This window comes from Cucurbita pepo, chromosome 6, assembly GCF_057944985.1.
Source record: "Cucurbita pepo subsp. pepo isolate OVF chromosome 6, ASM5794498v1, whole genome shotgun sequence".
NCBI lineage: Eukaryota > Viridiplantae > Streptophyta > Magnoliopsida > Cucurbitales > Cucurbitaceae > Cucurbita > Cucurbita pepo.
In genome coordinates this window covers 6121300-6131881 of record NC_141803.1, presented here as the reverse complement: position 1 = coordinate 6131881, position 10582 = coordinate 6121300, and the positions used below count along the sequence as shown (strand labels likewise).

The 10582-nt window shown below is 36.4% G+C and overlaps 2 protein-coding genes across 2 annotated transcripts; one reads left to right on the top strand and one right to left on the bottom strand.

The window, feature by feature from the left end:
- Window positions 1-2005: 2005 nt before the first annotated feature.
- LOC111797172 (uncharacterized) lies at window positions 2006-2898 on the bottom strand. Its single transcript, XM_023680105.2, has 2 exons — window positions 2261-2898; window positions 2006-2180 (listed from the first exon to the last, which is right to left on the bottom strand). The coding sequence occupies exon 1, from the start codon at window positions 2850-2852 to the stop codon at window positions 2286-2288; it is 567 nt and encodes a 188-aa protein (XP_023535873.2). The 5' UTR covers window positions 2853-2898; the 3' UTR covers window positions 2006-2180; window positions 2261-2285.
- Window positions 2899-7761: 4863 nt separating this feature from the next.
- On the top strand, window positions 7762-8629 carry LOC111797173 (uncharacterized). The gene is made up of 2 exons (XM_023680106.2): window positions 7762-8363; window positions 8430-8629. Exon 1 carries the CDS (start codon window positions 7805-7807, stop codon window positions 8336-8338), a length of 534 nt encoding a protein of 177 aa, XP_023535874.1. The 5' UTR covers window positions 7762-7804; the 3' UTR covers window positions 8339-8363; window positions 8430-8629.
- Window positions 8630-10582: the final 1953 nt, after the last annotated feature.

Below are 10582 nucleotides of genomic sequence, written 5' to 3'. Positions count from 1 at the left end.
AACCCGTGCATGACCCGAAAAAAACCCTACGTATGATCCAGCATCGTGACCCGACCTGATCCACTTGAACTGACCAAGCTACTTACGAGCACCCTCTCTATTGTAGGCGTGAAGGCGCGTGTGAATCCCTTTTTCATTCATTTGACTCTCGTTCGTTAGTTTTTCGCCCCAGTTTTGATACCGACACTATTTCAATGTGAATCAAGACCTACTAGAGAAGTTTTGCTATTTGGATGAGAATACTATGTATGTTAAGAAAAATTACCAAAATACCCCTACAATGAGAATTAATGTTCCACGATTTTAATGTTTTCCATTGTGCTCGAATGGAGGATGGGATATCGTAGTTTGTGCTCAGAGCGATTGCTGGATGTTATCTCCTCACTGAACTTGTATGAATGTATGATATAATATGTTTAGTTCTAGGTGATTGATTGTGTGTTCTCCTTGTAGAGCGTGTTTATCTAAATAGAGTTATGAATACGACGTTAGAGCTAGATCGACTAGACGATAACCTAGGTCAGAACGCCCTTAGTAGACTAAGGACCTTAGAATCATGAGCGACAATCAAGTGGTATAGACCCTAGTGCTCCCGGACTAATAAAGACTCGGAGAGCCAGAATATAGTAGCCTAGAGTAGAAAGTTCATATTAAGCCACCTAATCGTCCTAGGAACCTAGTAGACCATCTCAACACCCAAGGTGACCAAAATGATATTTAGATTATGTCTTCGATGCTTTACGTGATCAATAGGAATATCTCCCTAACAAACCATGCATGAGTCAACCAAGTTAAGATTAGGACACTAGAGCCAAAGTGGTTTACACGTGAACCTAGCTCAATACATTTCTAGTAGATCGAGAACCTTAGGATCGTGAGTGGAGATTAGAGGTCTGGACATGAGTACACTCAAAGATTAGATTAGCCCCAAGAAGCTAGTCCCGATAAGATTTAAACTACCTAGTAGGCCTCCACGACATCCAGGAATGACTAATGTAGCTCACCAGGCTGTTAGGAGTATGAATGATGTCACCAGAGTCTCCACCTCCTATCTCCTCTAGTTCACCCTTAGGCTAGCAGCACCGTACCAGGTGGTAGTAGTTTAGGCACCGTCGAGCTATGTCTAGGCTGGATAGGGCAATATGTCGAGATGACTAGATGCCCAACCTTGTGGAAAATGGCTAATGGCCTCCTAATCAAGGTCACTATGTTTTAAAAAAAACTGCCCCATTGTAGGACTATGTAGGTTGATACATTAGCTCGCCAACACACGAGGTCATTTCCTTCAAAATACGGCAACTTTATGGTCATGTGGAAAGGTTCACCAACTAACACACCATGAATCATGTTCAAATGATCAGACACCATACTATCCCACTAGATTACTCAAGATATCGGTCCTTCACTACATAGACAAGACAATCTATCTAAGTCAAAGAACAAAAATGTCAGAAAATGTCACGACCCAATTTTCAAGACATTGAATCTCGTACCATGACTACAAAAACAAGACAAAAGCAAATAGACCCAAAAATTAAAATCGAAAACAATACAAAATAGTTGTCGTCCAAGTTATTTACAAGCGGGGAACGAGTATGTGATACAAATTATTACAAATGACAACCCACAAAAATACAATCTAATTAACGTCTTAGGTCAACACCTCTCTATAATAGTGTAGTTCTTGAGCACCTCCCCACCTCGACAGGTACTTGAAAAAGAAAAGGGAAAAGGGGTGAGTATAAAAATACTCTCTCATTGCATCCAATTCCCGGTAGGTTTCCACGGGCTTTTCTCAAGCTCTAAAAGGTTCCCTTATATGTCGTAAAAGCTATCAGGGCATGGGTCCGTTACCACATTCTCTAGGGTCAAACATCACGAATTTTCTACCCTTGTAGGCCCTAATCCTCTCTCACGGGATTAAAATTTAGTTTAAAACACACAAGTGAGCTCGTTGAATTATATGAATTAACATAATATTTAAATTAAAAAAGAAAAGAAAATATATTTGAAAGTAAATATTATATTATTATTGCGATGTGTGGTACAATAGGAAGGATTGGAAGGTTTTTTATTTAATGAAAGGCATAGATGATTGAAGCATATAGATGAGATTATATGATATGGTCGTCTCCTTTATTGAACTTAATTCAAATGCCTTTGTTTATTTATTGTTTTTCCTGCAAAACAAACATGAAGCTTAGCCTCAAATATATTCACATATGTTCGAGTAATTATATGTGTATCTTAGTGTACTCACCTTATAATCACTCCTTATCAGCCTACTAGTAGTACGGCGATGCTGGGGGAGGAGGCCACTTGTACTCGGGCGAGGGTGGTGGAGGAGACTTCTTTGGTTCTGGTCGGGGTGGCGACTTCTTTGGAGGTGGTGGAGGAGACTTCTTCGGCGGTGGTGGCGGAGGAGACTTCTTTGGCGATGGTGGAGGTGGGGACTTCTTTCGTGGTGGCGGTGGAGGGGGTGACTTCTTTCGTGGAGGTGGTGGCGGTGGAGGAGATTTCTTCGGTGCTGGTGGAGGGGGTGACTTCTTTCGTGGAGGTGGTGGCGGAGGAGACTTCTTTACCTCTGGTGGAGGGGGTGTCTTTTTTGGTGGAGGAGACTTCTTTGGCGACGGTGGTGGAGGAGATTTGTCTTCATCCTCCTTCTTAGGAGGTGGAGGAGAGTAGTAGACGCGTGGTGGAGAAGAGTATTTGACCGGTGGAGGAGGAGAGTAGTAGACAGGTGGTGGAGGAGAATAGTAGTCGTCGTAGCCTTCAGCAGATGTGGATGATAAGCTTAAAGCTGCCACGAAAATTGCGATAACAAGATGGACAATGATAGACGGAGGACCCATTTTTTGTTATACTTTGGGTTTTTTTAACTCTGATTCTGAATGGAACATTTCTCGACCTTTATATAGATTTAAGGTTCTTGATTACTCCTCAAATATTAACTAAGTCATTAATATTACTTAATCAAGACGTAGAATTTGAAAGATTAATATTTAATTAATCATTTATATTGTAACATTATTGTTAATTTAGTTCGGTTGCGATTTGTGAATGTTAAACCGTCTAATAAAGAATATACAGAACATAATACTTAATAAATTGAATTAAAAAATATTGAAAACAACTTATCTTAAAACTATAAAATATAAAATAAAAAAAACTTTGTAATTTTTTAAATACCTTTAAAATAAAAAATTACAAAAACACCTTTACCATTAAATTTGGACGGAAATAATTATTTATTATTATTTTTTAAAAAAAATACTTTTTTAACTTTCCAAAAAATTTCAAAAATACCTTTTTTAACTTAAAAAAAAAAATATATATATATATATATAGAAAATACTCTTTAATACCCTTAAATTAAAAAAAATAATAAAAAAATTAAGATGATTAATAAGGTAAATGATATGATATAACCCAAGAAAAAGTATGAAACAGACTATCTTGATGATCAAGATCAAGAGCAAAGAAAATTCGTTTCTAAACTCGTGATTCGAATCACTCCACCAGAGATTTGATCACTACCACTAGAATGATTCTGACATGCAAGTTCTAAACACAAAGAATTTACAGGGAAAATCTTAGCTATCAAGAAAACTAAAAAAATAGAAATTCTAAATTAAATTTGCTAGTAAATGAGAAATATCCATAACCTCCATATTAAAATGACTAGTTAACGGTGGAATATGGTAACCTAGTTAACTCCTATATTAAAAACAAATAAATATTTAAATTATAATTAAATAATGTAAGGAATGAAATGTGTTTATTTGTCATCCTTTGACTACTCCCATAAATTTTAGTTGAGTTCATTAAATGCAACTTAAAGTGCATCTAATGCATCTGTTCCTTGAAACTCAACTTTACACAACATATAATGGAGGTCTCCAACGTCTTCTAGAATTTCTTTTGATGAGCTCACTATAGTTTGAATATAAGTGTACAAGTTTTGTTGTAGCTTCTTGGCTCTCGTCCTTATAATTAGATCTTGAGGTATGAAAATTCCTTGGTCGTGATTCATATCAGTAGATGATTTTTTGTGTATATACAATTCTATGTATGCATGTATAGATACGTACATGTATGTATATAAAGGTTAAGGGTGTTAACGATGCATTTAAAATTTTATTTCAAGGGTATTTTTAAAATTAATTTAAAAAATTATAAGGATATTAATGAAATATTCTAAAATTCAAAAATGTGTTTCGGGTATGAATATTTTTTAAAATTTAAAGGTATTATTAAAAAAAACTTAAATAGAAACTTTAATGGAGTATTTTTAATAATGTAACTAAGAAAATAAAAAGGTAATTTAAGGTTTGAAGGGTGACGTACAAGTTTACTACTTTTGACTTTGTGTAGAGAATGGAGAGTCTCTATTGTAGCTTAAGAAGTGCACGACTATCCATATATATACACACACAAGTCTTTACTCTTCGCCGCATTAAATTTCAATCGGTTAAGACTATCTAAGGAAGTGGTTCTATTATCGGCTCAGTCGGAAGAATTGTCTTATGTATAATGACACGTGTCAGTGACCCTTTCACGTTGTTTGATATGATGTGTTATGAGGATATGTTATGTTATGATGATACGTTACATTGTGATTATATGATATGTTTATGATGACATGAGATGTACGACGATGTGATACATTATGATAATATCTCATGTTACGATGATATATATATGTATGAGATGTCATGTTGCATTATGACATGGATATGCTTGGCAATGAAATGTATGACATATTACGACATGTATGACAATGAGGAGTTTACTGATGCATAGCTCGTAAGTAATGTTATGAATGATGTAGTGTATGAAAGTTTATGCATGCATGTTACTTAGGGTAATATGTGAGAAATGTATGGGGTTGTGCTGCATGAATGGTTTAAGATAAAGAGTATAGGGACCTCACGCATACTATATATGTTCACATGCATCGGGATACTTCCCATTTTATGATGAGTATGGACGCTTGTACTACGATGATGAGATGACTATCATGTTTGACATGATGCACGACGGTTGCTGTAGACATTGTAACTTCGGGCGTCCGGCTACAACCAACTAGTCCGACCAGCAAGCCTGGGAGTGTTCGAGCCTGTCTAGTGGGCCTACGCTCACACGTGTGGGTCGTGTGTAGAGAAGTATTACACATCTAATATGCCAAAAACTGGAGGCTATCTAAGACACTATGGTTTTAATTGATAAGTCTCAATTCATGATTGCATGTGTTTGCATTTTCTGATCCTTAATAGTGAAGTCATTTATTGAGTATTTCTTAATTTACTCAAGTTGTGCTACTTTTATATTTCAAGTAAAGGCAAGACAACCTCGTACATTTGACAGCGACATTGCATCAAAGACAATGAAACCTACATAGGGTAGTTGCATTTATTTTCGTAGATTTTAGGATAGTGCACGACATTGTTATTTCAATATTTTTCTTGGTTTTATTTTAATTTATTTTGAATATTTTCTTTGTATTGTTTTAAGATATTTTCGTAAACGTTATGAAGTCGTTTTAAATGAATGTTTTCACATTAAAACGTTATGTCATACCTATGATAGCGACTCTAAGCCTGTAGAAAATGAGGATCATTACATGTGATCTCGATTCATTCATGTGTCATTCTTTTACTCGAGTGTAAAAATGCTTCAGCAGCGACTCTCGTGTATATAAGAATGAGTCGTTGAAAAAAATAATAAAATCCATCTTTTTAAAATTTAGCATTAGTGTGCAAGACATCATCTCAATGATTATATCAATTAAATTAAATTAAATTAAAATTTAATGTTATTTTCAATACTAAATAAGTTTGAAGTATGTATGATAGTCATCCTTACACAAAGTCAACAATATTTCAATTGAAATTGGTAGGGAACGGTTCGAGCATATAAGATCCAAGCCGAATTAGCCATGAAATTGACCTGGAACCGTTAGAAAATGTATTCTCTAAGTAACCTCGAACCACCAAGCGGGACACTTTTTAACCGGTTATTGGTGATCACTTTGAGGAGTGATGGCTGAAAATAGCTTCCGTGAGGAAATTACATGTTGTATGTTTCGAATAATTAACTACTAAGATCCCTCGATTTTGTTTGATTAGTTATACGATGAGTTACATATTCGACCTCAATAGGGGAGTTTCTTACTGAGTATTTTTAATATTTACATTTTTTTTTAAATGATTTTCAGGTCAAAGTAAGGTCGTGGCACAGGAATGACGAGTCGGGTAGAGGAGTAGCCATGGGACAACTTAGGAGATTTTTCCTTTTCTCCGACCCTATGTGTATGGAAAGTTGGGTTGTTACACTCAGGATGACTCTCATTAGATGTCATCTCGATTTATTCATATACTCCTATTTTACTCGATTATCACAGTAGTAGTGACTCTTCCACAGGGGTGTACATTCAACCCGACAACACAGACCAACTCAACCCAAACTATAAGGGTTGGGTTGGGTTGGATAAGCATTTCGAGTAGAGTTGAGTTCATTTTTCTGAACCCGAACTTAATCGGTTCGGTTTTGGGTTCGTGAGCAAAACCTTCGAGTTGACCCGAACCAAATATAAATACATAAAATATATTAAGAACCCTTCCATATTAATGGGTTTGCGAGAGTGGTATCCACCCCATGTATATACATGTTTCTTTCAATTATTTTGTTATTTTATTATTTTTAACTTCTTTGTTTAGTTTCTTTTAATATATACTGTTTCTTTTCTATCTCTTTTATATTATTTTGTTATTTTATTATTTTTAATTAATATTTATTTTATATAAGATTGTATCGGAATAATTATAAATTGTGGATAAATAAAACTTAAAAAAAAAATTGACAATCCAACCCGAACCCAACCCGAAAATAGAGGGTTGGGTTGGGTTGGATTATGAAAAGTTTCGGGTTGGGTTGGGTTACCAATCCAACCAACCCGAATTTTGAGTTGGATCAAAAAAATCTCCCAACCCGAGCTAACCCGGACCATGTACACCCCTACTCTTCCCTAAGAACGAGTAATGTTTTTAAAACTTAGCTATTGTGTGCAAGGCACCATCGCAATAAATTAAATTGAAATTGAATGTGTTGAAGAATTGTTGTTAATGCAAAATAAATTTGAAAAGTAAAGAGTTATGTGTGTATATATGGATAGTCGTGCACTTCATAAGCTACAATCAAAGTCAAAAGTATTACCCATTGCGTATCACCGTTCTTCAATTTTTAATATTGTCTCGATGCCCCATTACCAACATTAATTAATTTAACGGTATTCAAACTTCATTATTATTTTTGTTTCAAAAATATCCTTGAACTTTCAACCGTGTTTACGTAATCGAACGAACACTACTTGAAAATGAAAAATGGCTGTTCTGCTTAGAAATGAAATGTTCTTAGAAATTCTCGCTCCCATTGGACCATTTGTATCTATATGCATTAGGATCCCGATTCATGGATCTCTCGATTCGAGAAATTAAAATAAGAGAGTCGAACCATTTCTTCGGACCCTTTTTCAAATTTGATAAATGTTAGTTGATCGTATATTTTATTATAGTTCTATGATTCAGAGTATTATTTCCTATTTGATCCCTGTGAGCTTTTAAAGACTTTGAGATGTTTTATTATTTCCTTGATTGATGGAGTAATATTAATGTTTTGAATTAAATTACCATTATAAATGACGTAGTTAGTATGGGAGGAGTAATCAAGAACCTTAAATCTATATAAAGGTCGAGAAATGTTCAATTCAGAATCAGAGTTAAGAAAACCCAAAGTATAACAAAAAATGGGTCCTCCGTCTATCATTGTCCATCTTGTTATCGCAGTTTTCGTGGCAGCTTTAAGCTTATCAACCACATCTGCTGAAGGCTACGACGACTACTATTCTCCTCCACCACCTGTCTACTACTCTCCTCCTCCACCGGTCAAATACTCTTCTCCACCACGTGTCTACTACTCTCCTCCACCTCCTAAGAAGGACGATGAGGACAAATCTCCTCCACCACCGTCGCCAAAGAAGTCTCCTCCCCCAAAAAAGACACCCCCTCCGCCAGAGGTAAAGAAGTCTCCTCCGCCACCACCTCCACGAAAGAAGTCACCCCCTCCACCAGCACCAAAGAAATCTCCTCCTCCACCACCACCACGAAAGAAGTCCCCGCCTCCACCATCGCCAAAGAAGTCTCCTCCACCGCCACCGCCGAAGAAGTCTCCTCCACCACCTCCAAAGAAGTCGCCACCCCGATCAGAACCAAAGAAGTCTCCTCCACCACCCTCGCCCGAGTACAAGTGGCCTCCTCCCCCACCATCGCCGTACTACTAGTAGGGCGATAAGGAGTGATTATAAGGTGAGTATATTAAGATACACATATAATTGAATATATTGGAGGCTAAGCTTCATGTTTGTTTTGCAGGAAAAACAATAAATAAACAAAGGCATTTGAATTAAGTTCAATAAAGGAGACGACCATATCATATAATCTCATCTATATGCTTCAATCATCTATGCCTTTCATTAAATAAAAACCTTCCAATCCTTCCTATTGTACCACACATCAAAATAATGATCTAATATTTACTTCCAAATATATTTTCTTTTCTTTTTTAATTTAAATATTATGTTAATTCATATATTAATAGGATTAAATATTTAGTTTATTGATAATTCAACGAACGTTCACAAAGAGAATCATACAGTACTCAAACTGAGAGATGGTTGTGTTTTTAAGTATACCAAAATAAATAACGGAAACGAAGAGAACAAGTTGGAAAGACAAGTTTACTTTGATTGAAGAACCGGAATAAGTTGGTAATTGTCACCATAATTATCACTCGGTTCTTGTTTCTTTTGACGTCTGCCTCTAGGCCTCTTTGGTTGTGATGGTAAGTCCGATGACCTATTTTTCTTACACCTTGGTGGCATTCCTCTAGGCCTCCTTGGTCGAGATGATAAGTTTGACAAACCACACCGATTTGTAGGTTGCTCTTTGCTGATCGATGTAGCCTTTGATTTCTTCTTAGCTATGTTCTTTGATTCCTTCTTCTCTCGGCTTACTAGTTTCTTCTTCCCTTCCTTACCTCTAATGTCATTGGACACTTTTGGAAGATGTTGATGGTTTTTCATTAGTATCCAATTTTACCTTCATCAAAAGGACTCTGTTTCTATTAAATATCTTGAGGAACGAACCTACTAATTGTCATTTGACCAAGACTAATAATATTGTATTTCAAACTTAGGATGTAATATACCTTGGTTAGTAGACATTAATTTCCATTCTGGCTCACAATCCACCCCCTTTTCGAGGCCCAGCATTCTTGCTAGCACACCAACCGATGTCCACCCCCTTCGAAACTCAACATTCTCACTAGCACACCGTCCAATGTTTAGCTCTGATATCTTTTGTAAGAGTCAAAGTCCACCGTCCAATGTCTGGCTCTAATATCATTTGTAAAAGTCAAAGTCTACCGCTAACAAATATTGTCCTCTTTAGGTTTTTCCTTTTTGTAAGAGTCAAAGTCCACCGTCCAATGTCTGGCTCTAATATCATTTGTAAAAGTCCTACCGCTAACAAATATTGTCCTTTTCCTTTTTGTAAGAGTCAAAGTCCACCTTTTTAGGTTTTTCCTTTTTGTAAGAGTCAAAGTCCACCGTCTAATGGTTTTTCCTTTTTGTAAGAGTCAAAGTCCACCGTCTAATGTCTGCCTTTTTGTAAGAGTCAAAGTCCACCGTCTAATGTCTGGCTCTAATATCATTTGTAAAAGTCAAAGGCTACCGCTAACAAATATTGTCCTCTTTAGGTTTTTCCTTTCGGGACCCAACATTCTCGCTAGCACACCACCCGATGTCCACCCCCCACAAATATTGTCCTCTTTAGGTTTTTCCTTTCGGGACTCAACATTCTCGCTAGCACACCACCCGATGTCCACCCCCCTTCGAGTCTCAACATCTTCACTGGCACACTGTTCAATGTCTGGCTTTGATATCATTTGTAAGAGCCCAAGTCCACCGTTAACGGATATTGTCCTCTTTGGACTTTTCCTTCCAGTTCTCTTTGGACGTACACTCGTTCCTCTCTCCAATAAATATGAAATCTCACCATATGCCTCATTTTTCCATCATTAAGTAGTGTTCATTTTCAAACTTAAAACTCTCAAAATCCACCCAATCTACATTTGTCTTGTTTTTCTTATCCAATGAACCATTGACACATGAACAACCGTCACTTCGTTAAAGAAAGGAAGATATCCATTCCAAGTCTTCGCCATGAATGTGTTGGGTCTCAACCATCCAAGTACCAAATATATATATATATATATATATATATATATATATATATATATGTGCTGGGGCTCAACCATCCAAGTACATATATATATGTATATATATATATATGTATGTATATATATATATGATTACCTTGAATTCTCTCCCCCTTCATTATATTTTCACTTGCTCCATCGACCACTTTGCCAGCCTGAAATCACAAATATAACAGCCATGCCATATGGCACCCTGGGCTGCAAAGAACAATGCATTATCATCTCTCATGATGTTACACGGCAAGGC